The 25,888-nt window shown below is 37.5% G+C and overlaps 3 protein-coding genes and 1 pseudogene across 3 annotated transcripts; 1 reads left to right on the forward strand and 3 right to left on the reverse strand.

Moving 5' to 3' along the window:
- Nucleotides 1-5,034: 5,034 nt before the first annotated feature.
- On the reverse strand, nt 5,035-8,746 carry si:dkey-6n21.13 (P2Y purinoceptor 3). Its single transcript, XM_058395737.1, has 2 exons — nt 8,346-8,746; nt 5,035-7,514 (listed from the first exon to the last, which is right to left on the reverse strand). Exon 2 carries the CDS (start codon nt 7,383-7,385, stop codon nt 6,087-6,089), a length of 1,299 nt encoding a protein of 432 aa, XP_058251720.1. The 5' UTR covers nt 7,386-7,514; nt 8,346-8,746; the 3' UTR covers nt 5,035-6,086.
- Nucleotides 8,747-8,883: 137 nt separating this feature from the next.
- On the reverse strand, nt 8,884-14,210 carry si:dkey-6n21.12 (schwannomin-interacting protein 1). The gene is made up of 7 exons (XM_058395739.1): nt 13,851-14,210; nt 13,198-13,417; nt 12,162-12,268; nt 11,987-12,077; nt 11,638-11,787; nt 11,390-11,507; nt 8,884-9,551 (listed from the first exon to the last, which is right to left on the reverse strand). Exons 2-7 carry the CDS (start codon nt 13,405-13,407, stop codon nt 9,451-9,453), a joined length of 777 nt encoding a protein of 258 aa, XP_058251722.1. The 5' UTR covers nt 13,408-13,417; nt 13,851-14,210; the 3' UTR covers nt 8,884-9,450.
- A 2,317-nt stretch (nt 14,211-16,527) lies between these two features.
- rnaseka (ribonuclease, RNase K a) lies at nt 16,528-18,720 on the forward strand. Its single transcript, XM_058395802.1, has 3 exons — nt 16,528-16,737; nt 17,128-17,210; nt 18,072-18,720. The coding sequence occupies exons 1-3, from the start codon at nt 16,660-16,662 to the stop codon at nt 18,214-18,216; spliced, it is 306 nt and encodes a 101-aa protein (XP_058251785.1). The 5' UTR covers nt 16,528-16,659; the 3' UTR covers nt 18,217-18,720.
- Nucleotides 18,696-23,916, reverse strand: LOC131356231 (polyunsaturated fatty acid lipoxygenase ALOX12-like; annotated as a pseudogene).
- Nucleotides 23,917-25,888: the final 1,972 nt, after the last annotated feature.

A 25,888-nucleotide genomic window follows, 5' to 3' on the forward strand; every position in this document is an offset into this window, starting at 1 on the left:
CCCCCACCACCTATTTTCAGCCCCTAAACCCTTTTTCTCTCCCTATTCCCTTCCAGACCAGCAGTCCATGCAGTGTGCAGCCTCTGCTTAGCTGTAGCTAGTGAGGCTGCCTGAGGAACTTGGTAGGCATAAAAAGCAGGGGTTGTAGCCTTTTTCCCGGGGCATCACTTTCTACAATTAAAATGAACATTTTTGGGGGACTGAAAAAATACCAAAAAAAATCAGTGCGTCACCCTGGGGTTTCTTTCAAAGGGTGTAAAATTTCGGGACTGTTGCTTTAACCGTTTCCAGGCAAAAAATTAATTTGTGGGACTTCGTGTGTGGAGCGCGCCAGTGCTAGCAGCTCTCGCTTGCTTGATTTCTTGTACCCATGCCAAAGCATTCACACAGCCAGCAAAGAGAAAGGGAGGGAGGGAGGGAACAAAAGAGGGAGCAGGCTCGACTGCAGAAACACAGGGAAAGAGGAACACGAAACAAGAAAAAGTGTTGTGTTTGTGCCGATTTTTTTTTTGCCATGATGCAGGAAAACTTTTACTACAATCTCTAAACTCTGTTGAGCGTCTTAGAAAAACATTTTCGTTCTTGGCCTTGTTTCATTTGAGCTCAAATCATGAACTAAAATAAAAATACAAGTGCAACCAGGGGAAGACAAGAAATTAAATTCTAGAAACCACTTGAAGATACCAAAAAAAATTTGTTGTTGTTATTTTAATGTTCTTTTCATTGTTTCATCGCAACACTGAGCTTGGCTGTGTGTACCGGCACTGTGGGCTGTGCATAGAACGAGAGACTAGGTACAAAAAGTGGAGAAAATGTTGATCTGGTTCCACAGATAGCTTTACTGAGAAAGACAACTGGGCTTGAACAGTTGCATGCGCGCACACACGCACACACAGCCAGACAAGACAAAGACCTCTGCGAATAATACATGACCAAAAAGCAAAAGCCAAAAGAAACCAAAGTCACAATATCACTTTGTGAAAGAGTGCCCCAAGCAGATCTGTAAGATTTAGCCACTATTTATAAGATCAACACTCACGATTCAGCAACTGATAAATAAGTACTGTACTAACACACACCATGTTGGCTTAAAACTGACTTTATGTTTTTCCCCCTTAATAGTCATATTAATTGAAAGCTGTTTTTTTTCCCCTTCTTCAAAATCTGGTTTATATGAATGTATATTGATAACAAAATTATGAATATGATCCAGTGCTGATTACATTTTTTAAATCAATTATTTAAATAAGTAATCCACTTTCTTACATTTCATGCATCATCTCATTCTGCACAAAACATGTCCTCACTAAGCCTCAGTAACCACACACAAAAACAGGAAGACTAAAAACAGTCCAGAGAAGGAACAGTGTCAGGCCCAGGCCCTAACATGAGAGACATGCTTAAAAATCAAACATGATCAATTCAAGCAAAATTAATTGCATTATGTGGATGCAAATAATGACCTTATAATTTGAGGGTAAAATTTTGAAAAATTGCCACGAGAAAAAAAACCACACAAAAACAAACAAATAAACAAAAACTAAAGAGACAAAACTTGTGTCAATGTTTCAGCCTATGTGGTGAAACATGCTAATTAATTACTGTGGTATATTCTAGCTGTGATGGAGCAGGAACCTAAATTTCATACAGCACTCAACTTCCTTTTCACAGCCCAAGACCTTATATTTAATAACAGTTCCATACATTTACAAGTCATTTACAGTGCATCAAATGCATGTAGTGTATGACATTTGACTTTAACAGAGCGGTTAAAAAATAAAAATAAAAAAACCCCTAAAACCTAGGGAAGCAAATTTTTTAAAAGCATGATCTCACAAATTTACAAAACAGTGCAAGTTATAGAAATGCACTCAGTCCAAAGATATTAAAATCCTGGGTAATATTCTCACTAGACAAGGAGTTCATCAGTAATGCAAAGAGCAGCTCTCCAAAACCAGCACCAGAATGCCATATTGCTGACAAACTAGTCACCAAGAACAAGCATACTCACTATGTGTTCTCCTGATCCCCCTCCCAAAGTCAACAACCTGCTGAAAGTCTACCATCAGTCCCATGCCTCTTCACGTTACTCGTGCGCGCACAGGCGCGCGCGCGCGCTCACATCCATACATACACATGCACATGCACATAGACAGACACACACACACAGCTAGATACCACACACTCTATACTCTTCACACTTTAAAAACTATTTTTTTAATGACCAATTTTATCACCTTAATGTCTCTTCAGCACCTACCAGTAATGATCCCGTATGAAGCTGTCAGCACTAATTATACCTGGCATGCACTGATGTAAGCAAGTGATCATCAATAAACGTGGCAATAAAATTATTACAAAGCAGAGGCGAAACCACAAGTCGTATAAAAAAACTAAAGTATATATAACTTTAAAAATTTATAAATATATATAAAAAAAAAACTCTCGTGTGTAGGTGGGTGGGGCTGTAAGACCACGCGCGTGCCGAGCTCAATTAACCTTTATAATATACCTAGTTAATTTTTTTTTAAGTTAGTCGCTTATAAAACAAAGCAAAAAAATCCGTATAACTGGCTCAGAGCCACGCAGTGATAGTTTGTGTTGGTTGTAAGGTAGAGAGAGAGAGAGAGAGAGAGAGAGAGAGAGAGAGAGAGAGAGACTGCCATGCGAAAGCAAGCACACAGAATCAACGAAAATGATATTTGTGGAGGAGACTAAACTTGGATTATATGAAGAACCTACAACAACAATTCCGTTTCGAGGCGAAAATGTACTGCTCAATTATCTACAAAATGTCACCGGAAAGAGAGAGAAAGAGAGAGAGAGAGAGAGAGAGAGAGAGAGAAAGATTCGCCTCATAGACGGTCATTGTCAAAAATATAATAGTGTACAGTTATGACACTCATCGAAACCGAGCAGTTAAATTGTTTATCGTAAGAATAAAACACAGTGATTAGTTACGGAGTTCTTTTCATCACAATAGACACCTACTAACGTTTATAATAGATTATAAGACACACACGTGTTTTTGGTTAGTGTTAAACTAGTGGAGTAACTGAAAAGCTCGGGTGACAGCTACTGTGCCGTCTAACTCACTCACTCACTCACTCTTTCACACACACTCACAGAGAGAGAGAGAGAGAGAGAGAGAGAGAGAGAGAGATCCCCAAGTTACTCATTAGCTTAACCAGAAACCAAAGCTGAAGGCTATTCTACATACACAGCTGTCTGACCCTACCAATTTTCATACCTAACTCGTGTGTGTGTGTGTGTTAGTGTTAACTAGCACAAAATCGACATAAACCATTTTGTAGCAACAATTAGCTAGAAATGCCCGAAGAATGACCATGGCAGCATTATACAGAAACTAACCCCAGTAATCTATTAGTTATCGAATAAATAAAGACAGAACAATTATTAATTCTGTTCCTATAGTTCAGACGGGGAGGAAAAAGGCTGACATGTATAAAAACATTTTTGCTTGATAAAATGCAAAAAAAAAAAATAAAAATAAAAAAATATATATATATATATATTCATTTACCTTATTTTTTTTAAAATGGAAAAATAAAACTCCTTGTCGTCGAAGTCTGTATAATCACCGCGGAGTGTAAAAATGATGACGGGTTTAGAAGGATAAGAAAATAAATAAATAAAAGAGCACAAAATAACAATTTTGTCTATAACAAGAGTTCCATTCACTCGGGCTCTGAACTTTGAAAATGGCGCCAAGGCTTCACCGCAGCACCTCTACACTGTGATGACACGAGGCAGGGAGAAAAAAAAATAAAGAAAAAAATTTCCTTTACAATTTTTTCGTTTCTGATGCCTCACTAACTCGTGTTTTCAATAATCTTTACGAAACCAGGCGTCTTGTGTTCATATATTCGCTTTATGAATTTATAAATATTTTTTTCTTAATTTTTTTAACGGTCAGCACTTATTTTTGCCGCGGTGCAGGTCGGGAACTGGCCTGGCTGGTTTTGTTTTGAATTTCCAAACTGGAAATAACGGATGTTCCACATGTCGCCCCCTGTTGGACAAAATGGCATCCTGCAGGCAAGCTTTAATGCATATTCAGTCAGCTTCCTATAAGGACTGTGCTTGATGTGGTCATGTTAGTGAAATCACTGAATGCCATGGTTTCGGCCACGAGAGATCCCCACAATTGACGATCATAACTTATTTCATCTTATCTTGCGACTTAACCACGTACTTTGACAAGGCTTTAACTTATCAGTGATTAGGCATAATATACACTATATTGCCAAAAGTTTTGGGACGTCTGCTTTTACATGCACATGAATGTAATATGGAGTTGACCCCCCCCCACCTTTGCAGCTATAACAGCTTCAACTCTTCTAGGAAGGCTTTCCACAAGGTGTAGGAGTGTGTTTTTACGGGAATGTTTGACCATTCCACTAGAAGCGCATTTGTGAGGTCAGCCACTGATGCTGGATGAGAAGGTCTGGCTCGTAGTCTCAATTCTAATTCATCCCAAAGGTGTTCTGTCAGGTTGAGGTCAGGACTCTGTGCAGTTCCTCCACACCAAACTCGCTCATCCATGTCTTTATGGACCTTGCTTTGTGCACTGGTGTACAGTCATATTGGAACAGGAAGCGGACATCCCCGAACTGTTCCCACAAAGTTGGGAGCATGAAATTGTCCAAAATGTCTTGATATGCTGAAGCATTAAGAGATCCTTTCACTGGAACTAAGGGGCCAAGTCCAACACCTGAAAAACAACACCTGAATTCAATGATTTGAAGGGGTGTCCCAAAACTTTTGGCAATATAGTGTAAAACGAACTTTTCACAGAAACATTAAGTATTAATGTTATCGATCTTAGAAACTCCACTGACTGGTATTTATATTTATGCAGCATTTCTGTATATATAATGCTTAATCTTTGATCAAGCACTAATTGAGTTGAGGTCCAGGAGCCTTTCTTTTATTTCAACACGAAAACAGCACAAAGGTTGTTGGTTTCAAAAAGACAAACTTTTATTTAAGCTGTGGGCAGTAGTAGAGGTCTATTCCACATCTGCTCCAGTACTATGGAGCCAGTGTTAAAGTGACTAAGCCGGGAACAGTGATGGTGGGAGGCATTGCATGTCTGTTTTCCATGTTCCCTACCTATGTGTTCAGAGCAGGGATGCAGCTGTGCACCTATATGGTCAGAGTCCAGCACAGTTTAGTAATGTCCTTGCTCTGTTACACTCACTTTGACTTATTAGCTCATTATTAGGCTACAAGTGTTAGAGTAGGACTCTAACCCTTTCAGATCCACTTAGGCTCCCCTAGACAGTTTGAAAACAGAGAAATTGGAATATGAATGAAAAATGATTTCTGACACAAGCAAACTGCTTTATAAATATAAATCTTAAGTGTTTAAAGTTATAACAGTTAAATATGGGTACAACTTGTCCCTAAATGTTAGTTGACCATTAAACAAATGGAAATATTTAACTCTGCTAAGTAATAACCTCTGTCCCTCTCACATGTGAGGTTTAATATGGACTTTGACGGATATTTGGTTGGAAATGACCTAACCTTTTCTGTATTTTCATATCCGGACCATTTCTAAGAACAAGAAGTGTACATTTTAATGTGTCCCATTACACAAAGAAGCTGGTTACTGAGAAACAGCAGAGACATGGAACTTTTAGTGAGTTTAAAAGTACATGGAAATATAATTTATTTACATTTGAATCTTTTACATGACAACTCACTGTTATTGATCAAAATACCCAAGGCCAGTACTGAGGTAAACATGTCCTCATGTAGTTATATTTTGTGTCCCAGCAGCCGGTAATATCATGTCAAGTAATATGGCATAAAGGGCAAAAGACAGAACATATTTAATATTACTGAATCACACTAATCAGATTTTATAATTGCTATCTGATAACAATCTCACTATTAGATTACCGGTTGACACCCCACCCCTCTTTATATGAATGCATAAGGAAATAAATGTATACATATCAATTTTAAGATTTTCCCCAGTACGTATGACTGTACATCCAGGCATATCATTTTATTAACATTTCAAACACAATACAACATATTTCTTATATTTTGTCTCAAGGTAACTCTGTGAATATGTTGTTTTCTGCCTTGAGTTCATTGTTTTTATGGTTCACTCCCTCTTCAGCTTCCTCCTCCTCATTCCCTCCTTTTCCCAGCATCCGTAAAGGCCAAAGGAGCCCATGGTGGGAAGGTGGTGGTTTGTTGCAACAGGGTCCACTTTTTTCCTTGGTGAGGAAATATAGCAAAGCATTAAGCCAGGCATTGAAGGATGCTAGTGGCCGAGTAATTTTGTAACAAATGGAGACCATCCGCATTGTATGGCAGTGCACCCTGCTGGTCACTTTCAGCACCAAAAAAATCGTGCGGGTAACGTGAAAGGGGAAGAAGCAAAGGGCAAAGAGGAGAGTAATGGTTATGATGGTTTTGATGGACTTGCGACGCCTGTTTACATACGGTGAATGAGCCCCGAGAATAATGGACATGCCTTCTCCTCCTGTCACTGCCCTGCTTCCTTGCCTTGTCCTTGGTCCATTAGCAGGAGGTTGGGAATTAAGTGTTCGAAATATAGTCATAACTACACGTGAGTAGCACCAGGCAATAATGCTAAATGGCACAAAGAACCCTAAGAGATGGAGGGTTATTCCATAAGGAACATAGTCCTGGAACTCCTTATCAATAGCATCATCCCAGCAGTTAGAGAACATCTCAGCACTTGGACTTGTATTGAACTTGTGTGTGTCACCATTCATTTCATGTACCTCTAATGCTCCACCGTCCTTTCGACGGGGAAGAAGCTCTGTTTGTGCAAATCGAAAAATTGGGCATGTGAGCGCAAAGACAGCAAGCCATACCAAAATGCAAGTGCCTTTTACAGCCCGTTTGGTCTCTAGAGTGATGGTCCTCATGGGATGACAGATGCCCAGGTAGCGATGCACAGAGATGCAGGTGAGAAAAAAAATGCTACAATACAGGTTGAAGTAGAACAGGAAGCGCACCAAGCGACACATGAAATCTCCAAAGACCCAGTTGTCATGCATGATGTAACTGGCCACTAGGAATGGCAAAGAGAGGCCATACATAAAGTCAGTAGTAGCCAAGTTTACCATATAAATTAGGGACACATTCCAGTGCTTGGTACGGCGAAAGGAGCGATAGAGAACCACAGAATTGAGGCTGATGCTAAAGACAAATGTGAAGGAGTAACAGATAGGAAGGAAGATGTACTTGTAGGACTCATCAATGTTGCAGGAGGCAGCATTAGAGGAATTATCTGAAAAGAGGAAAAGGGTGTCATCTCCTTGTCCTGTTTCAGACAGGTCTGTAGGAGTGTCTGTCACCATTTCTGATTGCATCTGAAGCTCTTATTAAGGATGTGATTCTGTGTCATCATCACAGTGAGTGTCCATAAAACAGCTGCTGATTCCAATGCTGGAAAGTGTCTACATTTCTAGTTTTTCCAGTTGGTGGTCCCATGTGAATTTCTGTAAAAATGATAACAGCATTGACATTATATTTAGTGTAGCATTCAAAATCTGACACACTACAAATAAAATTGATGCACTGATTTGATTTTAGAGTCATTCAAGATGGCACTTTTCTATTTACTGGTCTGACAGGTGGCCTCTTTTGCCTCTTTCTCTCCCCCCGCCCTCAGCTTTTCTTTCACAATCTGTGAAGCTGTTTGCCCTACCGCCCTGCCGCATGAGTATATGCTGCTGATTCAGACTCTTTTCACTTCAGTAACTAATCAATCAGTAACCACACTTCCCCTCAGTGTACCATCATCCGTCTCCCTTTCTTACTCACTTGTTACCCCATTTAGACTCTTTCCTCTTTTTGACCCCCAAAAAGTTTACAAGATTTTAATGACAAGCATTTTTAGCTCTTTCTGCATAACATCATTCTATATGCTTCAGCGGATATATTTAAACATCAAACATTGCTTTGAACTTTATCCACATGCCATACAATGGTTATCTTCTCTTCTTGTAGACTGAGCATTAAGCTGAGTAGCTACAGGGCAAAAGGCTATATTGTTCAGCACTTGAGAAACATATAAAGCATTGTGTCAACAAGAGTGAGTTGTTCACTCAACCATGTTATGATAAATCATCTATTTGTGACTTCATGGGGACAAAGATAAATCCAGGGAAAATACAAATTTTGTAATATTCTTGTAGTGTGAATATTAAAAAATGACTTTATAGATTACAGTTCTTAAAGAAAAAGGTATAAGAGGCATGTGTCAAGTATCAGAGTGGTACAAAAATACCTCTAACTGGTTCTGTGTAATTACAAACTGGAAAACTTACCGATTCGGACAGAAGAGAAATTTTTGAACAGAATCCCAAATGCCAGCGAAACACTCCTAGTTCATTTTCCATCCATCATTAGTGTGAACAAGAAAGCACAGACAAATAGATAAGAAAAAAGTACTAAATCTATTGCCCTATCTAGGTGACTTCAGAACCATAAGTTGTTGCTCTACTTCACCTCGTCTGTTTGTCGTACCTATTGCGGACCATTCTATGCATCCCTCCCTTCTTCTTGGTCTCCTCTCACCTCTTCATCTGTCCCTCCCCCTGTCTGTCTTCTTTCCTCTATTTCTGCTGAGCTGTCCTTTTGAACATACAAACTCTGACTATGCAGGGCAAAGAAATGACTTTTTATGAATACATATTCGGATCTAGTTTAAAAGAAAAGCAATAAGGAGATATAACTCACCTAAAGTGTACTGATCGCCAGCTCTATATAACATATTGTGAATAAACTGTACCTTTATTCTATAAAAATGTCACAAGCAGCACCAGTCAATGCTACCCAACATATATACATACAAAAACAACTGACTTATTCTAGGTAGATTTTAATGAGCATGTTTTAGGCAGTTTTGATTCTCTTACTGCTAATTTGCATAATTTACATTTGTGTGCACAGGTGTGAAACACGTCATCCCATCAGGAGATTATTGCTTTATCCATTAGCTCTACAAGTGTCTGCATGTGACTGTAAACTATTGAATATCAAATTATGGATGCAGTGTATCACTAAAATGATGTAAATATGACACAAACCTAAAGGGGCTGGAACAATAAAAAATAATGATTTGTCAAAAACAATTTGATTCTGGAAAGAGGTTGGTCCTAGACAGCAATAACAGCTTACTAATGTCTTGTTAATGCCTTACAACACCGTTATATCAACATATTAATAGAAACCTTACAAAGCAGCTAAAATAAAGGAAATATCAGAAACAAATCTGTGCAATTTAAGTCCTTAAAATCCTAAAAACAGTCCTTTGGTGTGGAGAAACTTTTCACAGTACAGTTAAGTCTTCCAGGCAGATCTCCCAGGTTTGTAAGTTCTCAAGTTATTAACGCATCTTTTTTGTCCCTTTAATGGAAGTGACCTCTTCTGTCAGAGTGACGTCATATCCTGTATCTCCAGTAACATGGCATCCTGTTCAGTTCTTAGCTGGTCTCTTGTGAGAAGTCGGCCAACTAACTCAGAGCTGAGGTCTATACACAAACACACACACACACACACACACACACACACAAAAGAAGATGTATGTAAATCTACTATAAAAAAAAAAACATTAAACTATAAAGAGCCTTACATTTTGTGCAATTTTAAAACAACTGTAAATAACAATTACTGAATTTGTTAATAATTTGTTAATAAAAATAATTATGGAATTTGTTATTTAAACTGATAAACTGACATGTAGACAAGAATGCTGTCTATGGGAGAAAATAAAGGGAAACTAATCAGAGCCATTGCACAAGCCTTGGGCGTAGCCAATACATTCACCTGTAATGTCCTTAAAAAGAAAGAAACCACTAATGCCAGACACCACAGCACAACAACCAGACATTAAACAGACAAGAAAAACAACAAAAGCTGATGACATAAGTAATGTGAGAGCTGTGAAGAAAAACCCAAATACAGCAATCAGTGACATCACCAAGAACCTACACCGGACAGGGCTGAAGGTCTTACAATCCACCATTGGAAGAACACTTCAACAGAAGAAATACAAAGGCCATACCACAAGATGCAAACCACTCAGAAAGAATCAGAATGCCAGAGAAAAATACAGATTAACCTTTACCAAAGGAATAGAATTGTGAGGAAAAAGGAGAAAGGACCTGCTCATGATCCATAACATATAAGCTCATCAGTCAAGCACACTGGAGGTAGTGCCATGGCATGGGCTTGCATGCCTGTTTTTAGTACAGACTTACTAATCTTTATTGATGATGAACTCATCATGGTAGCAGCGAAATTAATTTTGAAGTTATATATATACCTAGAAATACATCCAATCAAACTTCATACAGCGAGACAATGACCCAAAACAAACTGCCAACAAAATAAAGGACTTTTATCAGGTGAAAAAGATTTCAAGGTTTTAGACTGGCCAAGTCAATCACCACAACTCAACTTCACCTCCTGAAGAGGAGACTGAAGGGAACAACCCCCTCTCAAACCCTAAAACAAACAAGCGAATGAAGCTGTGTAACAAGCATCAGAACAGGTAGAATATAAAGGTTTAGTGATATCAGTGGGTTGCTGGCTTGATGCAGTTATTGCATGAAAGGGATATGCAACCAAATACTAAATGTTATTTGCTTTAACGTAACGTAAGACAATTCTCCAATTATATCAAAATATCAAGAAATTAAAACTGAAATTCTGATCTATCAGCTCACATTCTTATTTTCATCTAAAACTCAAATATCAAACTGTATAGCAAACATAGGTCTTTGTACGCTGTAGCATTACAATTTCCATTCACTTGAGCTAAGAGGCCCAAACGTGTTCAAGCATGAAAATGCCCCTGTGTACAAAGGAAGGAGCAGGAAAGTGTGGTTTGCCAAGGTTGGAGTGGAAGAGTGGCTTCAGAAAAGAGTGGGGGTTTTTGTAACAGTAAAAGGGGACTAAATCTAGAACAAGATCAGCTAGAAAATATGTGTTATTATCAGGTGCCCACAAACTTTTGACCTTTAATGTTTAGAACAATAAGATAACTGTATGTTTTAGCCATTTGTATGTTTCAAATACAAAAAGGTGAAAATTGTCCATGTTGGGTAATTTTAATAGAACTGTCCATCAATGTCAGTGCAGGGCCGTATAAATAATCAATAAAAGTATTGTTCAGTATTTTAATATGCATTGACATCTACACCATTTTTTCAGAGCTGCAAAACATCAGATCCAGGTCCAGCTCTTTAAAGGGTTATTTCAAACTCATGCTGCTAGTCATTGCAAGAAATGCTCAGCAACAATACTATCAGTCTTTACATTTTGGAGAATAAAGATTTAATACTGTTTCATGTACAAGAAATCTTACTATGAATATCTTTGCTTAGTGTGGTCTTCAGTGCATTCAACTCCTTTAAGTTGAACTTCTGCAAGTCGCTGCGATTATAATGAGTTCTCTCTTTAACTGCATCACTGGGGGGTTTGCTCTATAAAAGAACAGTCAAACAGATTCATATTTTTTCCACAACCATGTACAAATTCAGGCTTAAATTATAGTAGAAAGTTTATCATGGACTTGAGGAATCAAAATTAGAAGAGATCTTGTTGTAAGGTCACCTGTTTTTGCTCCAACCTCAGCTTGTGTCTTAGCATGCTGAGAGCAGCCTTGACCTCTTTCTTAAACCCACCAGATTTGGCTTTACTGCTGGATGCAGTGCTGGAATGCTGCTGTGGCTGCTGCGTCTGTTTCCCAGAACCTTTGTTCAACTGTAAATTAAAAATATATAATATTTATATACATATATATATATATATATAAAAAAATAATATATTTTTATATATATAAAAATATAAAGAAATACCATGCTACAATACACTTTGTTTAATGGACATAGATATATTTATTTGTTGCATTTCAAAATCTGCAGTGTAATAGATTGAATAAAAATGAAATGCCATTGAAAACCTCTTTTTTCCCCTTGTCTTCCTCCTCCTCCTCCTCCTCACTCTCGCTGTTGTTGATGAAGCAAAGTTGCAGGTTCATCTGACTCTGGAGTCTAAAATAACCACAAAAATCCAGTTATATTCCAATATTATAGCAAAGTATAAAATATAACAGAAAGGAATCTATCGATGAGTACCGTGATGTTAGGGCTGTCAGACGACTATCATCTACATCCTCACAGGTGTCTTGATGTCTGGTAAGGTTATATAACTCAGGCCAACTCTCTGTCCACTGGGCAACATCCTTGAAATATACAGAAAACATACAGGCACCACTTAAGCTGCTTCAGATGAATCTTAAAATAAGTAATCTCTGAACAATACAGTAATGTAGAAGTATATTTAATATGTTTTACTAAATCACTGAAATCTGAGGTTCCACTTCTCTTGGGTCACGAGAAGGTTGTGAGGTAATTCAAATACTGTCACTGTTATTGACATTCACTAGTCTATTCAGTCTATCATACACTAGACATTCATAGACTAGTTACACTAGTCAATCGTGGGCATCGCTAAGCTCATTATATGTGAAAGAGAGAAGTTTTTCTTCGCTTTCTTCCAGATGTATTCAACTGCCCTGAGATGTGGCATGAGCAACAGTCTGAAAAGATGTGGTAACTGGCTTCAGGGTAACACATAATAGCCATCATCCTCCAGTTTGAAAGCTGTTATGTGACAGGACAGCTGGCTACTTGGTGTCAAATGACCAAAGTGAGGAAGAAAAAATCTGCCAAATGAGTAAGTGCAAAAATCAAGCCTTGGCAATTCCAGGTCAGATTATCTATATTATATTAATCATATCTATATATGACAAATTATATATTTATTTTTTTCTAAAAGTGTGGATATTGTCAGTACTTCTAAACACCAGCCAATTCTGTCGTTACAGCTCGGATATTAAAATCTCGCTGTTTGTTTTATTTTTAAATATTTACTCGTTACATATTTTTATACATGTTTTTTAAATTCTATAAGACTATAAAGGTTATTAGAGCTTTGTACATTGATATTGAAACTACGTATAGTAAATGTTCACTGGGAATTGTGAAAAAGTAACATAATACATATATTTTTCCATACTACGACCCAGCAATTTTGGTAGTCATTTCACACCATTTATACATGTGTATAACTGTATGCCATTAAATTTTGCATGCTTTTTGTATCACTGACCTTGTTCTTCTCTCTTCGTTCTTCTTCTTGTTTCTCAAGTTGAGCAATACGCAGGCTTAGGGCCTCCCAGTGCATGATGGGCAGTCCTAGGTCATCATCAGAAGAACCTTCTTGCCACAGCAAGGCTGCACCTTCGGCATCCTCCTCCGTCTCATCACTCTCTTTTTCCTCTCCCCTTTCCCTTTCTTTCTCTTTCTCTCCATCCATCATGCCTGGAACACTTCAGAGACACATTTATAAACAATCAGTGTTTCAGATGTTATCAGAGACATGTGTAACCACCTCTACAGATCTGGTAACCAAAAAAGGGTTGGCAATCAGTGCTTATAAGATGTGATACTAACAAGTAAAAAGTCAGTATTTGGATTAAAGAATGGGGAATATATCAGGACTATAACCTGACAGAAAGAAAGTCAATAATTTGTCTGTTTTTCTTCATGTTATCAGAAAATTATATCCAAATCTAGTATAAAATCTTCAGATCTGTAAGAAATGTTCTGTTCTGTTATTTTATTTTATTTTATTTTAACAAAGCTAAACAGGCCCAACCTTGAGCAGTTTTAGGTTTGGCCACGTAGGCTGCTGAAGATCTGTCCAGTTGTTTATTAATGTTCCAGGAGTACAAAACAATTTTAAAAAGTCAGGTAGCTTACCTATGTGCCTATGTAAATAAAGCAGAGGTTAAGAATATTTGTGCTTTCAAAATGGTCGATAAGAAGGCCTAAGTTCCCATAGCTTTCCCGAAGTTAGTCGTCTCCTCCTTTTCGGTCCCGTTACGCGCCTGCCGTCTTCATTCCCCCTTTTTTCCCCCACACTTCTTTCGATCCGCGTTTTGTTTGTTTCTTTGTTGGTCCTTGTAACTTAAAACTTCCTAATTAACAAACTCCGTCTTTGTAAAAGAAGTCAGCCTAAGCCCGTGTGCTACATTTAATAACAGCAGGAAAGCGATTCCTCACGACCGCCTGAAAACTTGAGGAATTTCGCAACGTTTTGTTTAAGTGAGGGGAGGAGAGAAAGAGCCGAGCTGAATCACTAGGTGTCCAATTTCACTCGTTCACTGAGAATTTATAGGTTATAGTGAAAAACTGGACGTCAGCCATTTTATCTTGATTCAGAATTTGCATATACTGAACATCTCATACAAGCTCTAACGCTTATAATCAAATTCACTGAAACTTGTTGCCAATGAAATCTAATGGAAAGTAAAGATCATACATAAGGCTGAACCGACGTGCTTGGACATGCCTTATTTGTGGCAAAATTGCGATGGGAGGTTCCCTAATTCTTTGTTTTTTTGAGCAAGTTATTGAAGTAAATCAAAGGAAAGGTAGTCAGTTTACTGAAACGTTTCTACACTCCGCGATTTGAGAATCAAATGAACACAAAAGCCGCAGTTCGGCTCACCTGAATGGACAGATTCAAGGAATCGACTCAGTAAAGTGAATCATTGAACATACAGTATAACGCTAACCATCTAAGCATCTTTTGCAGCTAGGGACTTTCTTTGATATTATTAGATTGTCATAACTATCCATAAATGATCATGATCACTTAATTCAATATTATTTACAATGTTAGGCAGTTAGAACTTTGTTTCAGAGTATAATGAATACTCTATACTGCAGAATTTAGCATCAATAATCTACACTATATTGGCAAAAGTTTTGGGACATCCCTCCAAATCATTAAATTCAGGTGTTGTTTTTCTGGGGTCGGACTTGGCACCTTAGTTCCAGTGAAAGGAACTTTTAATGCTTAAAGATATTTTGGACAATTTCATGCTCCCAAGTTTGCGGGAACAGTGTGGGGATGACCCCTTCCTGTTCCAACATGAGTAAGGTCCATAAAGACATTGAGGAGAGAGTTTGCTGTGGAGGAACTTGACCGGCCTGCACAAAGTCCTGACCTAAACCTGAAAGAACATCTTTGGGATGAATTAGAGCGGAGACTGTGAGACAGGCTTTCTAACAGTCCAACATCAGTGCCTGAACTCACAAATGCGCCTCTAGTGGAATGGTCAGAAATTCCCATAAACACGTAACCTTGTGGAAAGCCTTCCCAGAAGAGTTGAAGCTGTTGTAGCTGCAAAGGGCAGACCAACTCCGTATTACATTCATGTGCATGTAAAGGCAGACGTTCCAAAACATTTGGCAATATCGTGTATTTTGAACAGGGCTTAGACTATTTTCGGTCAAACGAAGGTCAGATTTTATTTTACTTTGTGTTAAGTGTTTCACAAAATTTATTTTTATGCTTGTTATATTCATATAAAGCTAGATAAAACTAATCAATGAATCTGTTTTGTTTTTTTTTACTTCTTTTTATTTTAAGGTATGTTTTCAAAAGATACAATCATTAGATATTATCATTCTAGACCACATATGGCTAAGACAAAATTGAGTTTATTTTAATAATAACCACAGATTAAATAATTATTTATGATGCTACATTATTAATATTAAAGGTATGCTGCTGTATTTTTTTAGTCTATTGATTAGATCTTGCTCAGTGAGTCATTATGTATGAAGTTTGTTTACAGAGTAGAAGCTAGTACACAAATGTAAAGTTTGCACAGTGAGTATTAGACACTGAGAGAGGACTTTCTATAGCTGACTAATGTCAAGCTAACAGTGTGATTCAAAATATGCCCCACACACTTTTTAAATACCTGATTTTTTAAATAAGTCAAACCTGACATGTTATAATGGAGAAGCACATGAAAATCATTTTGCTAACATCATCGCTGTAGACATTTATGCTAAACGAATATCAGTGTAATAGTGTAACAAGTAACAGTAACTTGCATATAAAGCCAGTTTTCTATTCTTTACATTATAAATAGTAAAACAAGTTGTTTTAAGGAAAAACACATTAAATGTTTGTTTATTTTTGTATATTAAAGCATTAATTTTTTTTTAATGTATCAAATGTTTAAATATGTATCCTTTTGACTTAATGTTTCATTCAGTAATCTAGCAGTCACCAGCTACTAGAACCACAATCAAGTCAAGTTTTCTGTGTAATTTCAGGGAGGGGAAAGCTTTTTGGGGCAGTGGTGATTAAAGTGGTTCCAGCTCTGCATTATTGATCAGATGCTATCTATCTATCTATCTATCTATCTATCTATCTATCTATCTATCTATCTATCTATCTATCTATCTATCTATCTATCTATCTATCTATCTATCTATCTATCTATCTATCTATCCATCCATCCATCCATCCATCCATCCATCCATCCATCCATCCATAATTACTAACTTACTTCCAAAAACACCGTGAGAACTTTTATTATGAAACACTTTATAAAATCCGACCGGAAGTCATTTGCTAAGTCAGCTGACCTGCGCAGATGACTATTGGCAGGCTCAGACGTAGGAAGAAGTTTGGGGAAACTAAAGTTTTGACTCTATAAATTACATAAAGTTGATTTTTCCCGCACTGTATTGAGAATAACTGAAAATGGCTTCTTTTATCATCTGTGGTCCGAAAATGGCTGCATGTATGCTGGTGTTGAGTATGTGGGGAGTCATAATGCTGGTAAGAATGTGATCCTTGTTTTAAAGAAATGCAACTTTTCAGATTGCGCATATATATATATATATTTACTGTGTACAGTGATAAAAGTCCTCCTAAATATCCAAAGAATTGGTTAAGTATTGATTTTGATTTTTTAAAGCGTTATAATCCACTGCTTGTGGTTAACTTTATTAAAGTGAACGTTTTATTTGGACATTAAGCTGTAGCACAACACAGTGTAAATATACTCGGTGAATGAATACAGGATATATGGGGAGAATGTTTCTTCAAATCCATAAATGTATGTGTTTCCCAAGAGTGTCTGGAGGAATGTCAGTGTGAAATGGAGCCAGCAGATTTTCTTAGCAGTAGTAAATCTTTCTTGTACTTCTTTTTTGGTTCCTCTTTTAGGCAATGCTGGGGATTTTCTTCAGCATTCATTCGGCTGTGCTGATTGAGGATGTGCCTTTAAAGGAGGAAGACCATTTTGACACGTGAGTTCATCTCACATGTTTGGAAAGAAGTTATAATATATGTGTCACCCACCAGATACAGGACAGGAGTGCTTTGCTTAAGAGGAATCCTCAGTTGATTATAGAAAACAATTGCTGTTAGTCATTCGATAGTGAAGGTAAAAAAATTGGCAGCAAAAAATATTGGCTTTGGATAAGAGCAGTGTTCAGACTCAAAGGTGGCTGTAGAGATTGTTTTGCTCCTCACTAAAGTGCCAAATGAATGACACAAGTTATACAACTCAGTGATTCGAGTCTATAGCATTTGCTGTTTTTTTCACCTCTTCTTTTCTACATAGCACTTTTTTGTCTAAAATTATTAGCCATAGTTGTCTTCCGGCTGCTCCCTGTTTTGTGTCGCCACACTGTATCATCTAATCTGTCTATTTTAAAGTAACAGTAATATTTACTATACAGACCAGATATAACATTATGACCACCTGTTGATCCCCCTTTTGCTGCCTAAACAGCCCTGTCCCGTCATGCACTGTGTATTCTGACACCTTTCTATCAGAACCAGCATTAACTTCTTCAGCAATTTGAGCAACAGTGCACGTGCCAGCCTTCGCAACACACGTGCATCACTGAGCCTTGGCCGCTGATGACCCTGTCGCCGGTTCACCACTGTTCCTTCCTTGGACCACTTTTGATAGATACTGACCACTGCAGAGCCATGGCTAAGGCACCCAAGAAGTGTTACTTAGAACATAACTTTTAATTTCTCTGCTTAAACAGAATATTGTGTGACACATGGTTTTGTTGACTGGATGTTATTTGTCTTGTCTAATTTATAAATGACTTCCAGAATAGTACTAAACAGGTGCTTTGGTCTCTTATTTACAGTCAAAACCCGCTGCAGAGCGCTTATGCTGTCTATAACCAAGTTGGCTACAACTGCTTCATTGCTGCAGGAATCTATGTGGTGATTGGATTTGTGTCTTTCGTTCAGGTCCGACTCAACAAGCGCAACGATTATCTTGTGCGTTAGCACCATCTGGTGGAGAAATCCACCTCCTTGAAAGTGATCTTACTGTATTTCTTATCTGTATTTTATTGCTCTGCCGGTGTTTTGATATTATCTTAGGAAATTGCTGTTGGTATTTTAGCTGTAGTCGGAGTCAGTATGTTGTGTTTTCACTGTGTCTTTTCTCTATGTAAAGCTTTCTCAGGTTTAACAAAAAAGCCGGATTGATATTTATGGAAGGATAACTGTTGTGTTTAGTTCTTATATTATTACTCCTTAAGGCCTTCTACACACCATGTATATTGTGGTCCAAATGCTTTTACATTTTAAGAATTAAAAAAAGAAGTGCCACTGTTTGTTTGTCAGACAACTAGATTAAAGTTTGCATACAGCCGTATCACACTGGAATAATATTTATATACACACGAGTACAAAGTAGAAATGATCATTGTCCATGTAATTATTCATGATCCATTATTTTATTTGTAACACTTTGTAATTACAGAAATAAAACTGTAGTTCCTAATATCTCTGTCTCTTTTCTTGGTGGTTAAATGCATTACAGTGTTTCCAGTTTATTAATTCAGATTGTAAAATTAATACCACAAAATACAACATATCTGAAACATATAGATTTACTTGATATAGAAAAGACTATAGATATATTCTTCTTGTTTCAAACAATACAAAACGTCCGTTTCACAATGTCGATTAAATGTATTTAAGAGAGCTTTTTTTTAACCTGTATAAAGCATCAAAAAATTCAGAACTGTTCTCAAGTGTCTCTATATGGTAATGCTGTTTTCTATTCAGCTAGGACACAGATAGAGATATGGTGGTTCGAGACCCTTATTCTGCTGCAGAATCTCCTCTTCAATGTCCTTCAGATCCTGCCTGAAGTCATCAATTATCTTTTGGGCTGCTGGCTCAGTGAAGTCCTGTTCCTTGTACTGTGCCAGAGGTATCTGAGCATGATAGATAGGGCAGAGGGCAGAAAGGAGATAAAGTAAAAATGTAGAAATTCTAATAAGACAATGAAAAGTATTTAGTTATACATGTAACATTGAATTGAAACACATTAAGCAAGTAAGTTATGGGAATATTTTGTTCTGGATTCCACCAAATTTAATACAATCTTACAGAACATCTGTTTTGTTTTATTTCTACAGTTTGTTTTATCAAATGACATATTGTTTAAACAGGAGCAGGCCACTTGGAGTGTTTTGTGGAAGTTTTGACTCACTGTGTCCGGCTGAACTCTTCCTAAATGCCATGTGATTGCCATCTGTACACATGACTGGCTGATATCCGGGAGTGTGTTCATGATTAACTCCATAGTTTTTGTCTGTGGGCGGAGGCTGGCGCATGGTGCAAGGTGTGTTGGGCACCCAGGAACAGAAGTCAAACTAGATGATAGAGGAAAATGTCAATCTCAACAGAACTGGAAGTGGACAAAAATTGGAAGTGTGTTTTGCTAGAAGGGAGACACTGGCAAAAATGCAAAATTTAATGATTGGTACATTGATACTGGCTTTCTTGCCTCTCAAAACAGTGATCAGCCCCTGTTTATTCTTTAGATCATTAGGCAGTCCTGTCACATATGAATTATAAACATATCAATTACTTTGTATAAGGATACATGTACACAATGCTGTATGTATTGCAATGCTATATTTGAAATCATTTAGACCTTATGTCTGCTTGGATAAATAATTTTCTTATGCAACAATTAGTTGTTTTTCATAATAATTCATTATTTTCTCCCTGCAGCACAGAGTCACTGCTGCTCTACAGTTAATGCTATGACATAAGTATAGTAATTACATTTTTTTGTTTAGGCAACTAACCAAATTGAGGAACATTTTCAAAGCCTTCCTCAACCCCATCCTTAATCCATGCCTGCAGTTCTGAATCCTGCACCACTTCAATGTCCCTTGACACTATGCTGAAGACAAACTTGTAGAAGAAAAGAAGAGCTTTCAGTACCTAGTCTGTCTCCAAACTCAAGCAAAACACTGGATATCATCAAACTTCATTTCAGTGCTGTAGATCTGCCTGGACTCTTACTTCTCTATGGCGTCCCAAGGCATCAGGTTGTGCTCTCTGTAGAAGTATTTATTGAGTTTTGTAACACCACGATCTATGAAGTCATGGCGGGGTTGGAGAGAGTGATAGTCAGAGGTGGGTTGTAACGAATTACATTTACTTCGTTACATTTACTTGAGTAAAATTTTTGGGTAATTGTACTTTTAGACTATTTTTAGAGTATTTTTAAAGATGTGTACTTTTACTTTGGTAACTATAATTTGGTAACTATGGGCACCTTTTACTCTTACTCAAGTACATTTTAAGTGAAAAAACTTTACTTTTACTTCGCTACATTTGGCGGCGTTCCTCCGTTACTGTCAATTGTTAATTAATATGAGATTTTTAAAATAATTAGTTTATATGGCTTATTTGCAAGTCTCGCGAGACATTGGAGAGGCTGCTTCGCGAGAGGCTGTTACGGATCTCCCGCTTGCGTATAGCGCGTTTAGAGGAAGATGATGAAGCTGAAGGAAGACGTCTGCGAGTTAACGGAGGCAGATGGCCCATGGCCTCAAGTTCAGTCCGGTTTCACTCCAAGATGTCAAAAAGAATAGTTTCATAATGCGATGCATGCTGTGTTCACCAAAACCGACTGACATCGCAGTGTACAAGAATTCCAGCTTCAACCTGAAAAAACACGGAGCAGTAAGTGTCAAGGTTAGGCCTATTTCAACCCTATTAATGGTCATTTGGTAACTATGGGCACCTTATTTTAATACCAGATTTCTCACACTGTCCGAATGTTTTTCCTCATATGCCCTCTCGTGCAAGCAATATCTTGTGAACCCTACAAACAACACAGGTTCATGAACAAACGTTCATTCTAAAAGTCTGCACAATTTCACACCCATTTTCCACAAAACTAAATCAGTTGAACAGCACACTGTGATGTCATGCATTTATACACAAACACGGACACCTCAACAAAGTGTAGAACATACATAGAAAATAAGAACGGGATTGTATTTGATTTTATTCCTACCTAAGGAATGCATGTACTTATAAAATGTAATATATTGTTATTTCATCAGAGGATTCACCAAACAAGCTTTATGCAGAACGAATCAAGTCAAGAAAACGAGGATCAGTCCACAGTAAAATTCTGTAAAACTGATTGTTCAAGAAAGAACATATGACAAAATAAACACTCACATACTGTAGGGCAAACACACATAAACAAGTTCATACACAAACATAATAACAAACACACTCTGCACACACACCTTCTCTTTTGTTCTCTGTTAGCTTGTTTAAATGCAGATGCTGACAGGTTTGTGTAGTGAATGTGAAAATAAAGACTGTTAGAAAAACACCTGGGTGTGTTTGAGATTTTACTGCAAATGACATGTCATGTAACGTTAATGTGGCCATCACTGGACTGAGATGTGGCCATCACTGGACTGAGATAGGCTTCACTTCAACCTATGTTTTATATAAGCAGAACAAAGAGACTTTTAAGGAGAGGTGTGAAAGCTTCCCAAGTAGTTTGAAATTCTGTTTTTTTCACTCAATCAGATCAGAAGTAACTAGTAACTAGCTACTTGAGTAGTTTTTTCATCTGATACTTTTTTACTCTTACTCAAGTAACTATTAAGATACTTTTACTTGAGTACAGATTTTGGATACTCTACACACCTCTGGTGATAGTTCAGGACCTTACACCCCTTTTGAGACAGCACCAGCAGCCCTTTACCACCTGTAAACACCACCTGCAGAGAAAGCATGGCTGTTTATCTACTACTGATCTACAGGGTGTCCGAAAAGTCAGAAAACATTGGGAATATTTTTAACAAATTTGTCAGTCCAAATATGTTGAGCACAATATGTGTAGAGAAAAAGTGTAGAGCTTAAGGTTCAATGTGTAGAGTTTATAGAGCTATAGCAGAGCAAGAGAGAGCGCTGCTATACCTGACATTTTTAGCTATAAAGAAAGCTTTTCCATTCTTCCCCACTAACCTTGTTTATAGAGTGGACTGAAGGGAGGTGACGCAGTGTGGCCACACAGAACACCTCTGCTATAAGATGAGTTCGCAGACCTGAAATTCAGCATGACGGACCCACATCTTAGCCAATAACCAAGCCAGAGGTGGATCGTTAGGGAGGAAGATGGGTGTGTCCTTAGTAGGATTCTGTTCAAGCTGAGAAAAAGGGGAAGGAATGAGTCTTTTCATTAGCCATTTGTTGCTGCTGGTGAACAGACTTGGTGAAAACATTACCTGTATTGCAATGGGAATGAGGCCATCGTCCGGATGTTCATATAGTCAACACAAAGGAGCTGCTATATATTGCTTTTTCCCTCTGATCACATTCGCAGGGATGCCGTCTACTACAGCATAGTCACCAAGGTATATATTCCCAGCCTTCACAGAGAGAAAAAGACATTGTTGTAGCCTTTAAAATACCTGGACATTCTGACCATTATACTGGTGCATAGATTGATTATGGCTAATTTTACTGTCTGGTTTAATCCATTACATTACTGCAGGCTTTTGCTAAACTTGTGCTAAACTCAACACAAAAATCCTTTTGAAAGCATTATATAATGGTATCGTTACATAAAGATATAAAAACATCTGTGGATTTTAATGACATTCCTCCCATGCACTATTGTAATCATTTGTAAGATGCTGTGGACAGCATGTGTTAATTAGTGCCTTGTCTATCTCTACCTTGTATTGTCTCTCTGTGACACACACATACACATTAACCCTTTCCATCACTAATACTAGGGGGCTTTTCTTTTTCATACCATTTCCCTCTCTGTTCCTCTAATCGTTCATTCTTCAGTACAACTACAAAGTTCATTGTTTTTATTTGCAGTCTTTTGTATGAAAAGTTTGCATTATAAGCTCTTTTGTATGATTTTTTTAAACCAATCTCAGATGTGCAGGATTTTCCAGCCATTTAGCATCAAAAACAGAAAGCATACAGACTGACTTGGCACATGCTTCAGCCAAACAAGAACATCAACTTTTTTAACAATTGCAGCATGAACTTAAATGCAGTTGGGGCAGGTTGACATGTCAAGACAGCTAATGTGCATATGAAAAATAGACCTGTTTCCTGCAAACCATTGTGCCAGCTGGCATACAAATGATCACAATTGCTTAAGTGACTGATACACAACTTAAAACATCTTTTAAAAAAATCAGAATTGCTGAACTTTTCACACTAAACAACTGTGATTACCGACAATTGTGACTATGATTTTTTAAACCAATCTCTCTCAGGATGCAGGATTTGCCAGCATCATTGTAGGAAAAAAGACAAGCCAAAATAAGGATTGGATATTTCCTGATCTCTTAATGGCCAGTCTGGGCCTGGTAGTGCCACAGGTACTCTCCTCACAGCTCCAGGGTTCTTTGGGCTTATGGTACCAAAACCAAATTATATGATTGTTGCTTTGATTTACTGCATTAACTTATATAATCTAACCCTTAAACACCCCTAGGTGTGAATGTGAGTGCATGGTGTCCTGTGACTGGTGGATGTGTGGCATAACTGCATATCTTATGCACCACACCTTACCTTGAGCTCTTTATTCAGGGTGGGGTTGGGTCTTAAGAAGGCCTGCACCATGTCTCCAGAGACGGGGAAGTTGACTGCACCTCTGGATCCTCCGTGGATTTGACCCATTCAGGAACAGATGGCCGAGAAACCAGTCCTCTTTCCAGTGTTCCATAACGTATTCTAATAGCATTCATAACACATTTAACAGTTAGTAAGTATTATGGTGTGTTGTGAATAGTTAAATGCATAAATGTTTCTATTTATAGTCAAAATGTATTCTTTATACTGGAAGTTCATTGTAAATATTTTGCCAGTATGAAAGAATGAAGCTGATTAGAAATCACTTGTAAGAGGTGAACAATAAAGTCACAGCTACAATACCAGCAATGGGACTCCATAATTTCCAAAATATTTGTTTAATATCATCCAGATCTTCCCATGATCTCCCAAACCAGATGACCAGCTTCTTTAGAGACAGCTCCAAAAGTCTAAAGGTGATTAAATTAAATATATGTACAGATACATGTACTCTGCTTAAATGTACACATTACTGTGATGCTTTGTTGAGACTAATAAGGCATTTTGGATGAGATGTGTAGGACTTAATTAATGCTGTTTTTTGGAGTAACTTTAAACAAAATGAAGAAAATAAAATAATTCACTGCTCACGCAAATTGAAGTGATCTTTCAAAGTCACTGTGCTTCATATTGGCAAAGCGAGCCTCCTGGTGTAGGTCTGCCTCGGATTTGGCATCTATGCATTTGGGAATTCCTGGAGCCCAGACTTGCCATCTAACATAACATAACACAAATAAACACCAGTGATATAAAGAAACAAAAAAGGCTGTATAATAATGCATGTATTCCATTAAGGCCCAAGATTTAACAAAATTTCTAAAAAAATTTCCAACTCACAATTCTGTCAAAATTTAATGCAATAAAAGTCAGAATCAACTAAACATCAACATGGTAAATATTTCACATATTTCTTATACATGATGGCAAGTAACACATACAAGTAATTCAAAAACAAAAAAAAAATCCTGAAGTAAGAAGACTGCTGATGTTCTTGAGACAAGCCATTTCATTTCATATACACAGAGAGTATTGTCTCAGTTTCAATGGGCCACTTGCCAACGTTCTTTTTGTCTAGGCATACAGTACATCCTGGTTAAGGTTCCAATGAAATCCACAACAAAGAGCTATAAGATAAACGTTCAGCATGATCTCAGAAATAAGCAGAAATGTGCAAGCACATGCTACAGCCAAACAAGAACATCAAGTTTATTAACAATTGTAGCATCAACTGTCAAAAGCTGTTGTGGCAGGTAGACATGTCAAGACAACTAATGTGCAAATGAAAAACAGTGTTTCATGCAAAACCAGTGTTTATTAAAAATAAAAAAGTGTTTATTTTTTTGCATTACTGCACTTATAGTTGTAGAGTCACTGAGAGACTATTCAACATGCTTGAAAATATAAGAGCCTTGGCAATTACTCAGACTGAGATAATTGTTTCTGAACCATGCAGACAACATGTAGTCACTGAGCTGGGGATGTAGACGCTAAACTCCAAAATTAGTTAGAGACTGTGACATTGGGGCTAAAAATCTAAATTCTCTAAATCCAAATCTTATCTGTGCAAGAATGCAAGTCCTTAGCCCTGACATGCAATTCCACTCCCCAACTCCCCCAAAGAAATGGGAAAGACATTAAAAGGTGCAGGAATATTTAAAATTCATTCTAGATCTGAAATCATCACATGATAATAATAATATTCAGTGAGGGAAAAAATTATTTGATCCTCTGCTGATTTTGTGTTTGTTCACTGACCAAGAAATCAGTCTATAATTTTAAAAGTAGGTTTATTTGAACAGTGAGAGGCAGAATAACAACAAAAAATCCAGAAAAATTCATTTAAAAAAAGTTATACATTAATTTGCATTTTAATGAGTGAAATAAGTATTCGACTCCTTCGCAAAAGATTTCTATGGGATTAAGGTCTGGAGACTGGCTAGGCCACTCCAGGACCTTAATGTGCTTCTTCTTAAGCCACTCCTTGATTTTGGTCTCATCTGAGCATAACACTTTCACCCAG

The sequence above is a fragment of the Hemibagrus wyckioides genome, linkage group LG07, assembly GCF_019097595.1.
Source record: "Hemibagrus wyckioides isolate EC202008001 linkage group LG07, SWU_Hwy_1.0, whole genome shotgun sequence".
Lineage (NCBI taxonomy): Eukaryota > Metazoa > Chordata > Actinopteri > Siluriformes > Bagridae > Hemibagrus > Hemibagrus wyckioides.